The 21,511-nt window shown below is 44.0% G+C and overlaps 2 protein-coding genes across 2 annotated transcripts; both read left to right on the forward strand.

The window, feature by feature from the left end:
- The first annotated feature begins 9,272 nt into the window (after nt 1-9,272).
- On the forward strand, nt 9,273-10,777 carry LOC109943781 (agmatine coumaroyltransferase-2). Its single transcript, XM_020547274.1, has one exon. The coding sequence runs from the start codon at nt 9,273-9,275 to the stop codon at nt 10,635-10,637; it is 1,365 nt and encodes a 454-aa protein (XP_020402863.1). The 3' UTR covers nt 10,638-10,777.
- Nucleotides 10,778-16,766: 5,989 nt separating this feature from the next.
- Nucleotides 16,767-20,147, forward strand: LOC100274304 (uncharacterized). The gene is made up of 5 exons (NM_001148667.2): nt 16,767-17,186; nt 17,309-17,445; nt 17,541-17,774; nt 19,180-19,435; nt 19,571-20,147. Exons 1-5 carry the CDS (start codon nt 16,928-16,930, stop codon nt 19,762-19,764), a joined length of 1,080 nt encoding a protein of 359 aa, NP_001142139.1. The 5' UTR covers nt 16,767-16,927; the 3' UTR covers nt 19,765-20,147.
- The last annotated feature ends 1,364 nt before the right edge of the window (nt 20,148-21,511 follow it).

A 21,511-nucleotide genomic window follows, 5' to 3' on the forward strand; every position in this document is an offset into this window, starting at 1 on the left:
GAGACCGTGACAACCGCGTTTGTGTCACGGCCGCCACCGTGTACCGGAGGGAACGAGGCCCGCGGCGTTTCGGCCGGAAGCTCGATAGTGGAGACGGCGGGGAGCGTCCGAGAGGAGCCGGAAGCAGAGCACCACTTACGCGTGGAGAAGGCTCGCGGCTCTCTACGGAGTTACTCGACCGAGGTGCTTGGCCCTCGCGTGGGCTTCCCTTTGCGTAGGGGCACCAACGAGGATTAGTCGGGACCTTGCGCGGTTCCGGATACCTCGGTAAAAATACCGGCGTCATCCACGAGAGTTTGCTTCTCTACTTTGCTCTTTAAGTTTCCGCATTTATATTAAGCATTTAAGTTTCAATCTTGTAGTCATACTTATTTAGCGTAGATTGAAACTTAGCCATTTCGGTAGAGAAAGCAACACTTAGACAAAACCTAGTTTGCACATTCTAGTTTGTCTATTTGCATAGGTTTTGCTCTAGGGATTTAATTGTGGCCTAGTTTAGTAAAAGTTTTAGAAGTCCTAATTCACCCCCCTCTTAGGCGTCACCCGTTTCCTACACATACCCGTCGGGTAGTGTCATTCCATACTCGTACCCATCAAAACAAATATTACCCATCGGGTTGCCCATATATGCTCATGAGTATAAAATCTTACCCATACCCGTACCCGCGCGGGTAATTTTACCCATCGGATAACCCGTACCCGCTAGGAAAGTCTTAAATTCCAATCTATCAATCACTCAAAATATTAAATAAACATAAAAATAAGTTCAACTTCACATATAACAAATCACATGATTACATAATTTGGTAGCTAGACAAATGATAGCTAGAGAAGGGTTTTATTTCAGCAAAGATGGGCTCTATTAGATGGTTATAGTGGTATTGATGCGGGTATATTTTACCCATGGGTAGATGGGTATGGGTAGTACCAACTCGTACCCGTACTCGTCTACCCAATGGGTAGAGGTTCTTGCCCATTAGCATACCTGCAGGTAGAGAAATCATACCTTACCGCCTTCATGTCGGGTAAAACCCGTCAGATAGTCGGGTTCCAGGTACCCATTGCCATCTCTAATCACATCTGAGCCAAACTTAGACGTCTAATCTCCTTTTTCTATTTTATTACTCTAGCAATGGATCCTGATATTGCACGCCATCGGCTAATTGCAAAGGTATTGGTCCTTGTAGAAGTTATATCAGCTTGGTTGGATGCATGGTTGATTCACCGACTACATGCTAGGAGGTCTATAACTTATGGCCCAATGCACCAAAGAGACCAAGAGAGCAAAAACAACCTGAGATTCATTTATGAATACACTGATGTTGAGTGTGTTGGCTTACGCAGGATGAGAAGAGCCCCTTTTATGCAGTTGTGTGACCTCTTTTGCACAAGGCAGCTTTTGAGAGATAGCATTCATAACGCATAGTAGAGGAGCAGGTTTCCATGTTTTTACATGTGGTAGGTCATAACCAAAGGATTAGAGTTATACACATGACCTTTCGAAGGTCTATTAAGACCATCAACAGATACTACAGTGAAGTATTGTATGCTATTGGTGAACTGAGGAATGAAATGGTCTTGCCACCTTCAACTGCTACACCAACCAAAATTAGAGATAGCCACATATGGTACTCTTATTTCAAAGTTAGCCATCCAAACACACCACTACTGACCCCTTCCTTTTCATGTTGGGTTTTTAGTAACAAATGTTTGCCCTAATGTGTAGGACTGTATTGGTGCCATTGATGGCACTCATGTGCTAGCAAGAGTTCCTAGAAATCAGAGAGCTGCCTTCCTTGGTAGGAAACACACCACAACACATAACATCTTAGCTGCTGTATACTTTGATATAAGGTTTACATATGTTCTTCCTGGTTGGGAGAGATCAATACATGATGCCCTTATCCTTGTTGATGCCCTTGAGAGAAAAGTGATCTAGAAGTGAAAGGGAAATGTGTCTTAACTGCCCAACACACCACTTTGAACTAACCATCTTGGAATGAGCATGAACACATGTGTATAAAAAGCAAATTGAATATGTCAAGTCCAAAAGAGCACAAACATGGACCTAAATATGCAACTTCGTGAAAATGGTATAAGTGTGAGGTTTGCACTTCTAAATATGTTGCATAGGTCCTTTACAATGTTTCTAGTACTTGTGTTTGGGCTCTAACTCATTTAGAGAAAAGTACTTTTTGGACTTGAGTTTGCACATATTGCAAATTATATTGAATTGAAGTTGTAAAGGTATGATTCTAGCACATAGTCAATTGTTTTAGTCGCTAACAATGTTCATCTAAGTGCTAGGTATCTTCTCAAGTTGAACCAAAAAGGAGTTAAGCTTGGCTCAAAAGTGGACAAACTTGGGCCAGATTGGGCCTCACCGGATAGTCTAGTGTGCACCGGACATGTCTGATGCCTGGCCTGGTCAGCTGGCCTAGGGCTGGAAAAAAGCTTGAGACTCGCGAGCTGGCTCGAGCTCGCTTAGGCTCAGGTCAGCTTGGAGAGGCTCATGACCCTGAACGAGCCCGAGCCGAACCTACTTTTATCGCTCGCTGAAACAGTGACCCGACCCAAGCCTCAGCAAGCCTGCCATATCATGTAGTGCTATGTTTTGACACTATTACATTACTATGTTATTTGATTTATTTTCTTAATTTTATGGATCTATTGCTAAACATAGTTTAAAATATGGTCATGAATTTTGGTACATATTTTTTATTTTATATATAATGAAAATATACAATCTATGCTCTAAATTAGATTTAGTGTGGTGGTTCGTGAGCTGGCTCGAGCCGGCTCGCGAGCCTGAACGAGCTCGAGCTGAGCCTAATCTCTGAGCTCGCAATATGACCGAGAAGAGCCGAGCTTGGCTCGCTAGGTGACCGAGCTGCACTGAGCTAGGCCAAGTCGAGCTCGGCTCAGCTTATTTCTAGCCCTAAGCTGGCCACAATCGAGAATTCGCCGGGGCATGCTGGCTATAATTCACCAGACAGTATGGTGTGCACCGGACATGTCCGGTGTGCCAGGCAGACAACGGCTCCCAGGAGGCACAACGGTCAGCACCGTGATCAACTCCGACCATGTTAGCAGGCAATGGGTGGGAAGGGGCACCGGACATGTCTGGTGTGCCACCGGATAGTCCGATGCACCCGCAGACAGAAGGCAATCTGCGCCTCCAAATGAAGGAGCAACAACTCCTTGGCCCTTTGAGGCTATAAAGAGTCCCCTAGATGCCTCTACCGGTACACCAAGCATTTCTAGAGCACACTACAACACTGAGACTCCGTGACTATGCCTTCGAAGTGTTTGAGAGAGATTTGACCGTATTTTCTATGTCATTGCTCTGTCGCTTTATTGTTGCGCTCTCAACTTTACATTTGTGTGTGTGTTGCTGCGATTGTGCTCTTGTGTGCGTACTCTACTCCCTCCCTTACTCTGATTTGGATTGTGATCATCTTGCATAATGTGTGAGAGACTGCAATTTGTGGAGATTCCTCACAAATGAGTTTTATATAAGGAAGAATACCATGGCACTCAAGTTTGATCTTTGGATCACTTGAGAGGGGTTGAGTGTAACCCTTGATCAAAAGAGGTCACCACAATGAGGAGTAAGCCTTGGCCGAACCACGAGAAAAATCGTCGTGTCTCTTGTCCATTTACTTTACTACGAATTATGTCTTCCTTTGAACATAAACTTCACTTACATATTGCTCCTAGTTTAATACACATCTCGAGTGAGCAATCAAGTGAAGAGTCTTTCTTTCTCTCCTCTACTCTCAAATTTGGTTTGATTTACTCTAACTCAATTATTAGACCAAGTTTGTGTTGTTTTAAGCCATATTTTGCAGGATCACCTATTCACCCCCTCTAGGTGCTCTCAATTGGTATCAGAGTCGTTCTCTTCATCAAGCGACTAACCGCCCGAAGAGATGGATCCAAAAGGAAAGGTGAAGGTGACCAATTCAGGAGAAGGAGATCCCCTCCAACAAAACATCCAAGGGAGGAGAGACTGTCGACTCTGGATCTAGCAAGAAGAAGGACGGGAAGAAGAAGAAACACATCAAGAACATAGTCTACTACGACAGCAATGCTTTTTCATATTCACCAAGGGAGGACGATAACTCATCCTCTACAAAGAAAAAGACGGTCAAACAAAATTATTCTAAGACCTCTTTTAATTATTCTCTCATTCCTTACAATGTCAATACTCATTTATTGTCTATTCCTTTTGTCAAACCTCCTCACTTTGATAGGGAGGACTATTCATGGTGGAGTCACAAAATGCAGAATCATCTATTTTCTCTTCATCCTAGCACTTAGGACGTAGTTGAAAATAGAATGCAATGTGTAGATAGTGATGATGAGAATTATTTTTAATGTTATTCATGCACAAGAAATGATTCACAAAAAATACCCAAGCTACTACTGTGCTTTTAGCTTCCTTATGCAGGGATGAATATAACAAGGTTAATGGCTTGGACAACGCAAACAAAATATGGGATACCCTCAAGATCTCACATGATGGTCCTTTAGCAATGTTTGAGTTCCTTTATGCTGATACCATTGTTGACTAGCAACGATGATCTTTCCTATGACATTACTTACCTATGTGATGTGCTCAGTAGTCTGAAACTGCTATGTTGTTCTATGTCTATTAAAACTGTCGCTTCTACTATGTATGTTACTACTATGTTGTATCTCCGTATGTTACTACTATTTATGAAACTTCTACGATGTTTTATCTATGTTCTATCTCTGTTAAAATGCTATTTCTATCTATGTATGTTACTGCTATCTCTGTTACTTCTCCATATGATGTTCTATCTCTGTTAAAACTACTACTTCTATCTATGTGTCCCCTAAATCTTTTACTTGTTCCGGCTATGGCTGACATGGTCTCTGAGGTTTCTAGTCAAGGGGGCTCGGCCTACTCTTAGGTGGACATCTGCAATGTCTAGGTTTGTTCTTCATTGTTTTGTTGATTTGATAGGTAATGGGGTTAAGACTGATAAGGGTTTTAAGGAAATCCGCCTTAACTCTGTTCTAAAAATGTCTCTGAGTTCTATGGCCAAGAAGTAATAGGCCAATAAGTGTATAATCACCTTCGTAAGTGGAGGTCTAGGTGGGTCAAAGTTTGCAAATTGAAGGACAATAATGGCGCTCTTTGGAATGAGGATAACTTTGTCATAAGCTTAGAAGAGGGTCATTATTCTGCTTACATCAAGGTTAGGACTAACACCTTCCATTTTTCTAACTTGTTCTAACTTGAAAATTTCTTTTTCCAACTTGAGTTCAAATTCTCTTGTTCATGGCACTGCTCCACTTCACATTCTTTTGTTCTAACTTGAGTTTATAACTCAATGGAATTACCCAAATGATGCTGATATGCCTATGCAAATCATATTTGGAAGTGGGGTTGCCACATGTAGGTTTGCAATGGGTTCAAATGAGCCTTTGGGCAAGCCAACTGACATTGTTGACATACTATATGATGGCATTGAAGTGACCTCAGGTTTGTTGATGGTTCCAATCTAACTGGCAAGGGGAAGACTGTTGACAAGGGTACCCCTGGTGACTCCAATGATAGAAAGCCTATGTCCAGCTTAGGGAAGAGGAAGAGTTACATCACAGATGAAGATGTTGTTGTGTTTAATGGGATGAAAGAGGTTTTCTCTGATGTTGTTGCTGCTATCTGTGAAAGCATCCATGGTGAAGCAGCACCTAGGATCTATAATTTTGTAATCAACTGTCCTAGGTTCTATAGGGAGGTTCTCATGTATGCCCTGAACCACATGATGGAGCACAAGGTCATCTCCCTGTTGTTCCTTAACATGACTCCTGATGATCGTGACCTATGGCTCAAGACATTCCTAGCCAAGCTCTACCACATCTAATCTGATATGTCTATCCTACATAATGCCTAAGAACATATATGCTACACTTGCTCAGATCTGTTTGTCCTTTTATGTTGTTTAAGAATAGATATGCTACACTTCTATATTATGTCTATCCTATATGGTACTTAAGAACATGTATGCTACATTTTCATAGAATAATGATGTTTCCCTGAGTTCTATTGGTTAACTTGAGTTCTAAGGATTTCCCTGTTTGAGAACAAATATGCTACACTTGTATAGAACAATGATGTTTCCCTGAGTTAGATTAGTATGAGTTCTATGCATTCCCTGTTTGAGAATAGGTATGCTACACTTGCATAGAGCAATGATGTCTCCCTAAGTTCTATGCATTTCCCTATTTGTTGGTTATCTATCGATCTGTTTGTAGACCTGTTTTGCTTGCCTGTTTGCTGATATCTATTTGAGAACAAATATGCTAGTTGATGATTAATAACTGATATTCTACTCTTCGTCTTACGATAACTGACAAGTTTGGTATATGCCTATGATGCTAACATGGTATGCAAAGACATTGGTCAATGAAAGCTAAGGCTAATCTTATTTGTTGGTTTAACCTAATAAGTTGTCCATGTTAATATTTTTGTTCATGTTACTATCTTTGTCAAGCTGTAAAGCTGATAGATGGCATAGAGCAATGATGTTTCCCTGATTTTTATGCATTTCCCTGTTTGCTCGCTTATTTGTTGGTCTGTTTGTAGACCTATTTGCTGCCCTATTTGCCGATATCTGTTTGAGAACAGATATGCTAGTTGATGATTAAGAACTGATATTCTACTCTTGTTCTTACAATAATTGACAAGTTTGGTATATGCCTATGATGCTAACCTGGTATGCAAAGACAGTGGTCAATGAAAGCTGAGGCTAATCTTATTTGCTAGTTCAAAGAAATAAGTTGTACATGTTACTATCTTTGTCAAGCTGTAAATCTCGTAAATTCTGTAAAATTTTCAAGCTATTCAGCTGGTAAATTGTGTAAAATTTTCAAGAATTCATCTGTTACCGTCAAGTTGTCCATGATACTATCAAGTTGTCCATGTTTAACTCATAAATTGTGTAAAAAAAATTCAAGCTATTTAGCTGGTAAATTGTGTAAATTTTTCAAGAATTCATCTATTACTATCAAGTTGTCCATGTTACTATCAAGTTGCCCATATTTAGCTGGTAAATTATGTAAAATTTTCAAGTTATTTAGCTCTGTCCACACGTCCAGCAGTAGTAGAGTCCTAGCTGATTTAACCATGCGCTAGAGAGTCCTGGCTGATTCAATCAAACACACGTTCAACAAATCCTGGCTCATTCAAAATAGAACCAAACTAATTATTACTTGCATCCATTTGTACAAACTACAAACTAGGCTTGACCTACATCAGGGTCTGAAGCAGGCTCTGCCAAGCCGAGGAACCAAATAGGCGGATATAAATTCATCATGCACAAATGCCTGCGTCCAAATAGAAAGTTCTTGAGAGCAAACTTGTGCTGTACGGGAAATATGATAAGATAAAAACAGGAAAAAAAGCTATAGTTACATGATTATAAGATGATACAGATTTTTTATTTAAAACTAGCAGAAAATATGTAAAACATCCAAGTATTAGGGTGTGTACATATTATATATAATGAGACACGAATATGATTCTCTGCATGCGTATTGTATGAGTTTTTATTGTACATTATTTATGTTTAAATATTTAAAAATAACTTAAATTCAAATAAAATAGCAAAAACTATTTTAAAATCTAAAAATGATTAACAGAGACCGATCAATCATTTGAAGGGGATGATCATGTTCTCAAGCCCGCCTCGTTAATACATTACCATAGATGGTCTGGACTATCTATGTTAGGGCCTGTTTGAATTTGTGGCACTAAAGTTTAACAAAACACTTTTAGCTAAATTTTAGTATTTAGAGATTCAAACAAAAGTGCTCAAAGTGACAATATCAGTTTAGCTCTTATAGTGGTACTGTGGTAGAGTGAGCTAAAAGTGGTTCAGGACGAGCAAAAGATATTTTCTACCCTCATCACCTCACTCTCTCGGTACCCTCACCCGCATTAATTATGAGTATAGATGTGCTAAACTTTAGCACTTACATTCAACACTACTCAGGCACTAAACTTGTGAGCGGTTACTCTGCCATAACGTTCCGACGTTGTCGGACGGGGCAGACCACAACCGGGCCCACGCGTCACTGAGCCACCAGCGGCAACATCCATGGACATACGATGCCCCTCTTTGTTTCAGCTTTTTACAGCTTCTGGCCACCAAAAGCTGCTACGGACTGCCAAACGTGTCAGCTTTTCAGCCAGCTTCTATAAAATTCGTTTAGGTAAAAACTATTCAAAATCAAAATAAACATATAATCGGTTGAGTTGTTGCAATAGTAGGAATCCGTCACTTTCTAGATCCTGAGCCCTATGAACATCTTTATCTTCCTCCGCACGTAATCCTAATAATACTCAGATTCTCTCCACAGCCAGATTCTTCTCACAGCCAGATTTTCAGAAAAGCTGGTCAGAAAAAAGCTGAACCAAACATGCCCGATAGATGATCCTGCCTGGCTAAACTTTGGCAAGGTGTTAAAGTTTAGCCCTCAATGAACAGCTAAAGTTTAGTATATGGGATTTAACCGTGCCTTTAATATCGTTGAAGGAGACGACTATGATGACCGTCTACATAGAGGACCATTAATGTAGGTTTTTACGTTGAGACGGACGTCATGGTTAATCCAAAAGGCCTGGCTCGAATAATCTACTCGGTAGTAACGTTAGTTTTGAGAAATACATTTCCTTATCATAAGTTGATAACGGTCCTTGATAATCTCAAGAAACCAGGATTTTAAAATTTGTAAAAGTTCGCAATACCTCTGTATTTCAAAAAAACATCACCTAGCTAAGCTATCTAGGCTAAGACAGAGTATACAATGTCAAGCACGCATAAGAGAGGTTTTTCGGTGACAGAGACACGCGCACGCATGACATGACGCATAGATGAAGCTCCGAATGCACCGGGACCGGTTCAAACCTTCCAACTCAATCTCCCTGCTAGCACCAGCTTGATGTACTTCTGGTTCCCATATCCGTGCCATGCCATGACGTCCAACTCCAAGCTTGCAGAGATGTTACACAACTATATATGTGCTGTGTTTGCTCTAGTGTTTAGCCAACAAAAACGAAAGCTACAGAGCCCAAAACCCAAGAGAGAGCTAGCTCAAAACCACGTGCACACGTACAAACCTCTATTCAACTCTCGACCAAGCTATTATTAGCAAAGCACACCAAGCGGCAGCTAGCAGCTAACAGCTAACTACCTTCATTTGTACGTGTGCATGCACACATCCGGTGCCACGACATCATGAAAGTGAAGATCACGAGCTCCAAGACCGTGAAGCCGGCGCGCGGTGGCGGCGTGGCGCCGCCGAACACCGCCGAGAGCGTGTCACTGAACTTGTTCGACAAGGTGACGTACGACGTGCACATTGCCGTCATCTACGCGTTCCGGCCGCCGAACCCACCAAACGCGGCGCTGGAGCAGGGGCTGGCGCGGGCGCTGGCCGTGTACCGCGAGTGGGCGGGTCGCCTCGGCGACGGGCCCGACGGCAGGCCGGCCGTGCTTCTGAACGACGCGGGCGCGCGGCTCGTGGAGGCCACCGTGGACGCGCCGCTGGCCCGGTCGATGCCTTTCAAGCCGTCGCCGGAGCTGCTGCGGCTGCACCCGGGCGTCGACGGCGGCCCTGTGGAGGAGCTGGTGCAGGTGCAGCTGACGCGCTTCGCGTGCGGGTCCCTGGTGGTCGGGTTCACGGCGCACCACCGCGTCGCTGACGGGCAGGCCACGGGCAACTTCCTCGTGGCGTGGGGCCTCGCGACGCGGCGGCTGCCGGTGGAGCCGCTCCCCGTCCGCGACCGCGCCACCCGGTTCCAGCCACGCGGCACGCCGCTGGTGGAGTTTCCGCACCGCGACACGGAGTACAGCCTTCCCGCCAGGAAGCGTGGAGCGGAAGAGGACGAGGACGACGACATCGGCGGCGTGGCTCACGACAAGATCAAGGTCCACAAGGTGCTCTTCACCAAGGAGTTCGTGGCGCGTCTCAGGGCGCGGGCCTCGTCGGGCCTCCCGCCGCCGCCGACGCATCATCATCATCGGCGCGGGCACTACAGCACCTTCGAGAGCGTGGTGGGCCACCTCTGGCGCGCGGTGACCGCGGCGCGGGGGCTGGGCGCCGGCGAGACCACCAGGCTGCGCATCTCCGTGAACGGGCGGACGCGGATGAGGCCCCCTGTGCCGCACAACTACTTCGGCAACATGGTCCTGTGGGCGTTCCCGCGGTCCGACGCCGGGGAGCTCGTGTCTCGCCCCGTCCAGCACGCGGCCGACCTGATCCACCGCGCCGTGGCGCGCGTGGACGACGCCTACTTCCGCTCCTTCATAGACTTCGCGTCGTCGGGCGCGGTGGAGGCCGAGGGGCTGGCGCCCACCGCCGACGAGTCGCAGGTGGTCATGTGCCCGGACCTGGAGGTGGACAGCTGGCTGGGAATCAACTTCTACGACCTGGACTTCGGCGGCGGGTGCCCGTTCTACTTCATGCCGTCGTACCTGCCCATGGAGGGCACCATGTTCCTGCTGCCTTCCTTCCTCGGCGACGGCGGCATCGAGGCCTACGTGTCGCTCTTCGACGGCCACCTCGAGGAGTTCAAGAGGATATGCTACAATATCGCCTGATCCAATCACGCACTGATCCGCCGCGAGCCGCCATGAACAAGAAAAAAAATAGTAATTGCTCCTATACTAGGGAATTAGTTAATTAACAAGATCATCCAGCCAAATCGATGCCATATACCGTGGTCGCTTAGTTAGCATCGATCGGCTCGTCATTCCACTTGAAGCAGTAAAGTTTGTTTGATTCTTTGTTTGTTTTTAAACCTCGATTTATTTATGGTATTATCGTTAACCTTGCGTCAGGCACGCAGTGCAATGTGCGTGGACGGGCCGTCCAAAGCAGCAGAAGATTGTGCTGGGTACGCACGAACGTCAGGGAGCGAGGCAGTGCTGCATTTTAACTTTATACGGTATGAATGTCTAATAACGTTTGCCTAGGTTTGTACATCATGCCTAGTGCTGTTGTAATGACAGTGGTGATCACCCAACACCATCACCAATGCGTTATATTCCATTCGTGTGATCTCTAATTCAAAGACCAAGAAAGATAAGCCTTATATTATATGACTAAAATAAAAAGTAGTTACACTTAAATACTAGAACAGAGACAGTATAGGTGTAGACCGTTGAGGGAGATTACCAATGATCAGTTGGAAATAAACGATGCAAGATTCTCTTTCTATCAAGTATCATGTGACTACATGAGTATTATTACTCCCCTCTCTTTTGGTAACCAAGTCAAATATCTGTCTTTAGTAACCATCATTTAAAAAAACAATGAAAAAACGTTAAGGTCATAAGTCATATTTGTAGATCACTACAAGAAATACTTTCATAAGACAGTTCACATGTTGTAAAAAAATCCATGGATTTTTTTTTTCAAAAACATGATGGTCAGAATCAAGATTTTTTTAAAAGTAAACATTAGGCATTGTTTAGGTCTTAGGGTTTAGGGTTTAGATCTTTGAATTAAATTCCATTCTAATAATCATAACTTAGACACAAATCAATTAAGCTAATATGATTTTACGTGGAATATATTTATATACTACTGTTGACCATATGGACGATATTTGTGTGCTACATTTCTATTATTGGGAGCAAGTCGAAGAGTGTGTTATAAGTTATAGTAGAAATATGGTCTGATGATACATAAAATTAATTTTTCATTCTTTCCCTTTAAATTTGAGATAGACTTATATTTGAACTCATGGTGAATTATAAAAAATTTAAAGCCAAATAACCTACTTTATTATGTAGATTCCATTTTCTCCAAAATAAGCGGATGCAAACGACATTCCACCACTTTCGTTAGCCTGCTTCCATTAAATTGGCAATAAACTTGAAGTAATTCTCTGGAAAAGATATGTAGATGTCAACTTGAACCGTAGCATGTGTAAAGATGACAATAGGACTCCAATCTCCGATTTTGCACGGGGAATTTTTTCATTAGGCCTTGTTTGGGTACTCTAGTATTCAACCTGATCTACATGTGTCGAGCTGGGTTCGGGTGTAAATTAAACTATTTTACACCTCAATCCACCTAGACACATGTGGATTGAGGCCAATAATAGAGTACCCAAACAAGACCTCTTAGAGGTCGGGATTGGAAAATTTCTTTCCCCACAGGAATATAAACAGGTCCTCATCATCGTTCCCTATGGTGACCCATTAAACTTGCATGTGATGATATTTTTATATAATAGTTAACGATAATAAATAAATAATTATCTTATCAAGAGATCACTCATTGTACAAATAATAAATGTGTTCATTTTGATGTACACGTAATGATTTCTTACATATGACAATATGTATGAGTGTCGATGCTTTACATTAATAACAAATAAATTATATCCTAATTATAATTTAAATCGGAATGATGATCTCCGTCAGGGATTCAACTACACAGGAAATGGAATATGAAAGAAATGTCTCCCACAAGCGTTTGTGGGATTCCTGCAGGGACTGGGGTGGACGCTATTCCTCGACAGGGAATTCTACGTTGCCATCGCTACATGTGTGTAAATGTGCACATGCTTTTTTTCCTGAACAGTAATCAAGTGGGATAAAAAATGTACGAGTAGAATTATTTTGGTCGAATAATAATGATTTCATACAATACATCCACTAGTAGAAAAGAGCTCAAAGCCTGCGGCACGTTCAACTTTTCACTGGCGGTTTCCGTTATCAAACGTCAGTGAAAGAAACAGGTGGGCCCGGCTTTAAAAACCGCCAGTGGAAACATCCTATTTCCACTGGCGGTTGTGTTAAGATAACCGCCAGTGGAAATAGGTTTCCACTGGCGGTTTTTAAAGCCAACCGCCAGTGAACTGTCTGTTATAAATACCCCTCTTCTTCCCCCGACAGTGAACTGTATGCTCGTAGCCAACTTTCATTGGAGGCGATTTTGGAGGTCCAGATTTCACAAAATACATGGGGAGAGGTTTTTATCTTCATTTTTTGGAAGAAGATTGCTAAGAAAGGTTGGTTTATGTTGCTAATGTCAATTTTTATTCATTTTTGCTCAATTTTAGCCACATTTTGGATCTAGGGTTTCACCATTTGAGAGAAAGTGTATAGCTAGGTTATTTTCTCTATTCCCTCAAATAAAGTTGTTTAATATGGTTAGATTTTGTTTATCCTCTCTCCTTTTTCATGTTTAGTTCTCAAATCAGTTTATCCATGACATATTAAGTTGTTTAATGAATGGTTCATGTGTTGTGTGGAGAGAGAAGAAGATAGGTTTGGTAATTAAGATTGTTTTTATTAGTTGCTATGAAAGGTTGGTTTAATTATGTTTTAATTGCCAATTATTGTTCATCTTTGCTCAATTTTGGAACTAGGCCTTCACCATGTGTTAGAGAGAAGAGTATGGCTAGGAAAGTTTGGTTTTATATTCCTCTTGCCAATTTTTGTTCATTTTCCTTAAATTTAGCCACATTTTGGATATAGGGTTTCACCCCTTCATCCTTCCCGACAAGAACTATAGCTCGCAGCCCAACTTCCATTGGATATGCTTCACTTTCAAGACAGGGAAGCCATAATGGCCCCGTACAACTTTAAGTAAGTGTGATTTTGCATAAAAAAATTAATAATTTCAATACACATGCATCACAAATTTGATTCGTACAGGGACCACTGGATATGCTTCCTCATTTATCCTAAGGTTGGAAAGGTGCTGGTGCTCGACTCCTTGAACTTCGACCCTTCGACATATGCAGAATTCCTCAGCATCTTAGAGCTGTAAGCCTTTTCTATGCATGCATACTTTTATCGATTAAAATTTGAGAATAACATGGTGATTCTATTTGAGATCACAGGGCTTATAGATTCTATAAGATGAGAGGTGGAAAGTACGACCTGTCGAAACAACGCGTGCCACTAGACATCCATCATCACTGGCCGGTAAGTATGTGATTTTATGAATACATATCATACACAATGTTGCAACTAAATAACCAATCTCCCGTTATGTAGTGCCACAAGCAACCACAAGGATCGGTCCTATGTGGATTCTATGCGTGCGAGTTCATGAGAGTGAACGGACGATACATCACGAACCCTGACAAGGTATTATTAGTAATAGTCAAGTATGTATTTATGTCATTAAAGATGCAAATGTGTTATTATTGAGTATAAATAGATGATGTTTATAAAATTCCTTTACAACAATTTCAACGAGGAAACCCGGAGAACTTGACCGAAGCTGCATTGTATGGCATAGTCGAGGACCTCTGCACATTCATATTGAAAGAGGTCATTCCCGCAGAAGGAAAATATCACGATGCTTCCGAAACATTAGCTTTGCCAGAGTTTAGAATACTAACAGAAATTAGTAGATTATCTCTTAGCCGAGATAGTTATTAGAGCTTAGGTGAAAACTTATGATGTATAGAATGCATGAAGCATATATGGTTGTAAACAGAATACTTTGATGTATATAAATGTATGATAGAATTTAATTTCATGTTGCTTTCAATATCAATATAGATCTATATATATATATGTTTGTGTGTGTGTAAATAAATATATATATAATTCAGTATTGTTTGAAATTTTGAAAAAAGGCGGGAAAACTTCCACTGGCGGCTAAATAAAGAAAACCGCCAGTGAAAAGTGCATTTCCACTGGCGGTTTTATAAAGCAAACCGCCAGTGGAAATGCTATTTTCACTGGCGGTTTACTTAAGAAAACCGCCAGTGAAAATAGCATTTCCACTGGCGGTTCCAAAATAACCGCCAGTGGAAATGCTGATTTCCACTGGCCCCTAGCACTGGCGGTACTGAAAAACGCCAGTGTAAATAGGTTTAGAACCGCCACTATAGAGTTTCTGTGTACTAGTGATCGATTTATGCTATTTTTTTTCAAGTAAACATGCGACGCAAAAACTTTATACTAATCTTTTTTACTGTGTCACGTACGTGTTGACTTAGTGTCATCTAAATTTGGACATCTTCCAGTCCAGAGGAAATGGATGGTACATCACAAGAGTTACTGGAATAGCTATGTAGGAAAAATGCAGGTAACCGTCGGCACTCCACAGGATATGACCGGCAATTAGATGTTCAAAATGCATTTTTGCATGGAAACTTAGAAGAAGTGTATGACCGGCAGCCTCCTGTGTGGATATGTGGATAAAACAAAACCTTATTATGTGTGTAGATTGGATAAAGCTCTATATGGGTTAAAACTGGCACCAAGGGCCTGGTATGCGAGATTAAGCTCATAATTATTTGAACTTGAGTTTAAGATAACAAAGGCAAATCACTCGCTATTTTATTTCAGCAACAAATGTGTTAACATGTTTATTCTAGTCTATGTTGATGATATTATGGTTGCTGCCTCCACATCCAATGTTGTTGCTTCGCTACTGAAGAAATAAGTCATGTGTTTGCTTTGAAAGACATGGGAGAACTTCACTATTTTCTTGACATTGAAGTAACTAAAGTTAATGATGGAATAGTTTTGACACAAGAAAAATATGTTAATGACTTGATAAAGAGGTTGAGTATGGGAAATTGTAAATAAGCAAACACACCCTTATCTCCTAGTGAGAAGCTTCGGCTAGAGTTAGGATCAGTTCTTGGGCCACATGATTCTACTCACTGTGAAGTATATATAGTAGGTGCACTCTAGTACTTGACTCTTACAAGACTAGATATATCCTTTGCTGTGAATAAAAGTGTGGCGGAGGGCAAAGGAAAAATGTGGTATGACTGAAAAAATGAAATCTGCAAGAACCGTGAATCAAACTCAAGACCTGCTGCTAAAATCGAGGCAACACATCCGCCACACCGTGTCATGTTTTATGGTTATAGTGGAAGATATAAGAGTTTTAAAAAGTAAGGTATGACTGATGCCACACTAAGCCATAATGGCTGCTCCGCCACTGAGTGTGTTAATGTCTTCATGCATTTACCACTGAACATTGGACAACAGTAAAAAGAATCCTAAGGTATCTGAAATCATGCACAAAACTTGGGGTCAAGATTTGCAAATCTAACTCTCTTTTGGTCATTGCATTCTCTAATGCATACTGGGAAGGGTGTTTGGATGACATGCATTCTACGTATGGCTTTGTTGTTTTCTTGGGCACCAATCTGATATCATGGAGTGCACGCAAACAACCAACAGTCTCTAGATCAAGTACAGAAGCAGAGCACAAAACAATAACCCAATGGAACTATTGAAATAATGTGGATACAAATATTGTTACGTGAGATTGGAATTCACTGTCCTCAAGAAGCAACATTTGGTACGACGCTACCTAATTCTGTATCAGTAAGCATCACTCAATTTGTAGTCGCTTCTTTCACATGGTAAATTAAAAACCTCATACATCATCCATGGATATAAGGGACTTTTCTAAGCAAGATCTTATCTTTCTGAATTTAAAATTGGTCTGCAAGCCAAACATACTCAAAAACTCTGAGCTTCTACTCTAACGTTTACGAAGCTGAGTTGGTTTATGGATTGACAGTTCCAAACGCAGCTTATACTCACTCTACAAACAGTGTTAAATAGTATCACGTCCTCTATTTTATATCCTATTTACCGGAGTCTAACAAGCCGTTCGATCGAGCAAGCCGGCTCACTCTACCCAGCTCATTGAATGCGTGCTCCCGCCGCTTCCCCCACCACCTTCCTACGAGCAGTTAATAAGATAGCAGTGGTGGTACCTCACTCCACCCCGTTAAAATCACGACGCGGTGGTGACTGGTGAGTCCACAGTCCACACTCCCCACTCCATTTTCTACCATCACACTGACACGTTCATAGCTAGCTAGTCTTCAGCTAGTAACGTACGACGGACTAATCTCGATCTGGGAGCGAGGAGGAGGACGACGATAATGAAGATGAGCTCCGTGCCCGCGGCAGCGGCGGTGATGGTGGTGGTGGTGCTGCTCTCTGCGGCGGCGGCGACTGTGACGGGGCAGGCGCTTGTGCCGGGCGTGATGATCTTCGGCGACTCGGTGGTTGACGCAGGCAACAACAACCGGCTAGCGACGCTGGTGCGCGCCGACTTCCCGCCCTACGGCCGCGACTTCCCGGCGACGCACGCGCCCACGGGGCGCTTCTGCAACGGCAAGCTCGCCACGGACTACACCGGTAGGCGGCGTAGTAGTAGGATTGTTTATTTCAGTCGTGTGGGTGGTTTTGTTTATTGTTTGGTGGACAACGATTGTACGTGTGTGGATGGGAGTGATGATGCATTATATTGATGCATGCAGTGGAGAGCCTGGGGCTGAGCTCGTACCCGCCGGCGTACCTGAGCGAGGAGGCGCAGAGCAACAACAAGAGCCTCCTCCACGGCGCCAACTTCGCGTCCGGCGCCGCCGGCTACCTCGACGCCACCGCCGCCCTCTACGTACGTGACGTGCTGCATTATGCATGCATTGTATCCGCGCGCGTCAGCAGCTACCTCAGGAATCGAACCGATGCCTCTTGCATATATTGTTGCAGGGCGCCATGTCGCTGAGCCGGCAGGCGGGGTACTTCCGGGAGTACCAGTCGCGGGTGGGCGCGTCGGCCGGCCAGCAGCGCGCCCGGGAGCTGACGTCCGGGTCCATCTACGTGGTGAGCGCCGGCACCAGCGACTACGTGCAGAACTACTACGTGAACCCGATGCTGAGCGCCGCCTACACGCCCGACCAGTTCGCCGACGCGCTCATGCAGCCCTTCACCTCCTTCGTCGAGGTACATACATGCAGCTGCTTGCCACTAAGCTCGTCCCAAATTTGACTGCAGTTATATGTTTTTTTTTGCTGTCTCGCTCTCTCGAAAATTCAGTAGGAGCCGATCGATCTAGCTAGCTGCACGTAGTTCATTGATGTTATGTTGCAAGGACGGCAATACCCCTAGCTACCATGCATATGCAATGCAACAAGGGCATGCAATTGCGAATCCGCAATCGAATGACGTCGCAGGGGCGTAGTGGTGGACACGATATGACAAGTCACAGGTTGCAGCGTGTAGGGCCGTGTAGAAATGAATGCAGTGCAAATGCAAATGCAGATGTAAATGCAATTGGCCTCAGTAGTAATAATCGTCTGCTGTGCTGCTGGGTGAACATGCATGCATGCATGCGCGTGGCGGGCGGCGTGGGTTGCCTGCCATTCACTGTGCCTGTACTGTACGTGCGTGACAGTAGCAGCAGTTGTTGTTGTGCCATCAATGGCCTCCATGTATGTTATTACTGCCGTCACATGTCCTCTCTGGACTCCACTGTGCTTGGACCTTGGAGAGCGGTGCGCGTTTTGGTTCGAGATTTTCGTTCGTTGCTGCTGTGCATGGCGCATGTGATCCATCCATCGATCTGACGGCCGTTACAACTGGAAGTAGGTCGAGACGCCAGTGTTCGGCCGTACGTTGTGTGCAAACCGCAAAGTTGCATGCTTCTTTATTTGCAACATCAGTTGGCTGGCGCCGGCCGGCCGGCCGGTACGTTCAGCTGTTTTCTCCCCAACCACTGCCGGCATGACGCATGCATGATGAGCGCACCTAGACCTAGCCTCCACGTCCACGGTGTTGTCCGGAGCGATACATAGTACACATTACACAGTAGAATAATACTACAAGGGAGACTGACTGGGAGAGTGAGTGAGTAAAAAAAGAAGCGCACGGTCATTCTGGAGAAGAGCGTTAGAGAGACAGACAGCTGGCACGTCGTACTTCGTATCGTAACTGCATGTACTGCTACGACCGTCGTATTTGCTCGTGTACCGCGTCAGTTCATCACATGCATCATCCATGGAGGTCGCCGCTGTACTGTGCATGCATGTGCCCTCGCTCTACACGAACGGTAAGGAATACCGACACGGCCTGTGTGGCCGTGGCAGTGAGTCTTAAATGGTGTACCAAACCCAGTAAAGTGCGATCCGAGTGAGCAGTCAAGGACATGCAAAAATCTTCTTCCTGAAAGCCAGCATTGAACTGCATGTCTGAAAAAAAAGACTGAAAGCAACTAGTATAATGCTCTGTCTGCTACTTAATACTTTTGGTACAGCTAGTAGCACACCGTACCAGTGCGTGGCTGAAGGCTGATCACGCCGTACCATACCATTGCATCGATCTTTGCCAACCAAAAAATGCATGCATGCAGGGCCTGTACAGCCTGGGCGCCCGCCGGATCGGCGTGACGTCGCTGCCGCCGATGGGGTGTCTCCCGGCGTCCGTGACCCTGTTCGGCGGCGGGAACGCGGGCTGCGTGGAGCGCCTCAACAACGACTCCCTCACCTTCAACCGGAAGCTCGGCGTGGCCGCGGACGCCGTGAAGCGCAGGCACCCCGACCTCAAGCTCGTCGTCTTCGACATCTACCAGCCGCTCCTCGACCTCGTCCAAAACCCCACCAACGCCGGTATGGGACTCTGTCTGCTGTCGGTTTCTCCTCGCTTCTATGGCATGGCATGGCATGGCATGGCGAGGGTCAGGTGGATGCATGAGAATAATATATAACAGTACAAGTCGTCTGTGCTCGATCGAGAATATGCAGGATTCTTCGAGTCCCGGCGGGCGTGCTGCGGCACGGGCACGATCGAGACGTCGGTGCTGTGCCACCAGGGGGCGCCGGGGACGTGCACCAACGCCACGGGCTACGTCTTCTGGGACGGCTTCCACCCCACGGACGCCGCCAACAAGGTGCTCGCCGACGCGCTCCTCCTGCAGGGCCTACAGCTCATCGCGTGAGCCACAGCCACGCAACGGCCTCCCGCCGCCCTTCTACGTACCTACCTTGCTGCTTCTGTCGTTCCGTCCTGCTACTGTGTCTCGTGTGCTTGTCTGTCTGTCTGTCTGTCCATGATCTCTCGTAGCTTTGTGATGCTTTGGAAAGACTTGGGAGTGCTGTAAGATTTCTGGTCTGTATAATTACATTCAGCGTCTTCCCAGCCTCTTCGCTGAATTTTGAACTTGGAGTGATCAACGTACAGCCCGTGGCATATTTTTAGAGTATTGATACAGCATTGCTCGATGGTGAAGCTAGAGGTGTTTAGCTAAAACTTTGTATCTAAATCCGATATTAGTAAAACTTTGGATCTGTGGCTTCTGCAGTTCAACAGTTACTACCTGCTAGTAGGTATGATACAGAATACATTTTCTAAATGAACCAAACTTTAATAAAGGAGAAGGGTCCGGACCCCGACAGAACAACAAAACAACATGCGGTTGGATTGTGATCAACACGCTAAACGCGTCAGTTGGATTGGGACATCAACACGGCACAATACTCACCGCCTACAGAATACACAAACATCCTTGACAACGGGAGCCCTCACACACGACACGACCCATCCAGAGTTATTGTTGTCGAGCTCGACCCTGTTGAAATAATCCTTGTGCATGGGTCTTAGTTTATTTACTCAAGTGAGTGGTTGTAGCTCAGAAGCATGCACGTTCATGCTGCGAGCGGGTCAGTAGGAAGTAGTTGTGGCTGGCATGCCTTGATGTGTGGGATGGCACACGTAGTGGATGGGCGTGCCGAGCTTCTCGCGTGGACATTGGCCACGTTCTATGTTGAGTCCTTTTATATTCAGTGAGATAGAGTCAGAAAATTTGTCAGTTCTTTTGCAGCACCAAAATCAGAGTGTGTTCGTGTGAATACTTTGTGTTCGTGGAAAGCTGTAGGGAAGCTATACAAGCGGTAGGATTTTTACATCACAGACGGTTCGGTTAGAAAACCGCCTGTGATGTCCCAGGCGGTTCAGTACGCCTGTGATGTAATAGTATCACAAGCGGTTTTTGTTTAGGACCGCCTGTGATGCTCTATCCTTTTCACAAGCGGACCCTAAGACAAAACCGCCTGTGATTGTAAAAATATGAAAATACAATTTAAATATGAAAATAATTTTAATTTTTAACAGAAATATGCAAATACAATTTAAATGAATTAATATTTAATTTTTAACAATAATATGCAAATACAATTTAAATGAATTATAATAGCACACATAGATAACTAGAGAGATTTTAAATTAATTGGCAACCACAATTCATAGTCGATCATACATGATAACAAATACAATTTGATTCATACAATTTTTCATGAACTACCATTTTTCCGCATGTATGGCTTTAAGTTCTTATCAATTTTCTTTTCCACACGCTTGATTCTCTCTGGACCGTTAAAGACGAACATCTCTTCATACTTATTGTATTCCTCATCTTGGTCTCCCACATTCTCAACTCCAACAATTTTTGCTTTCCAGAAATAACTACATGCATCTTCTCATCTGCTGGATCGAGTACATAAAACACTTGTGCAACACATTCGGCGAGAACCCACGGGTCATCTTTATATCCTACTTTCTTTAAGTCTACCAGTGTGAGTCCGTAGTTATCCACTATCACCCCCACGGGATGTTGTATCCATTGGCACTTAAACAAGGGTATTTTCATGCTTGGGCCATAATCAAGTTCCCATATTTCCTCTATGAAT

Source organism: Zea mays, chromosome 1 (genome assembly GCF_902167145.1).
Source record: "Zea mays cultivar B73 chromosome 1, Zm-B73-REFERENCE-NAM-5.0, whole genome shotgun sequence".
NCBI lineage: Eukaryota > Viridiplantae > Streptophyta > Magnoliopsida > Poales > Poaceae > Zea > Zea mays.

Coding starts and splice junctions, on each gene's coding strand:
- LOC100274304 (NM_001148667.2), top strand. CDS start 16,928: ATGAAGATGAGCTCCGTGCCCGCGGCAGCGGCGGTGATGGTGGTGGTG. Junction 17,775..19,179: donor CCTTCACCTCCTTCGTCGAG/GTACATACATGC, acceptor GCATGCATGCAG/GGCCTGTACAGCCTGGGCGC. Junction 19,436..19,570: donor CCAAAACCCCACCAACGCCG/GTATGGGACTCT, acceptor GAGAATATGCAG/GATTCTTCGAGTCCCGGCGG.
- LOC109943781 (XM_020547274.1), top strand. CDS start 9,273: ATGAAAGTGAAGATCACGAGCTCCAAGACCGTGAAGCCGGCGCGCGGT.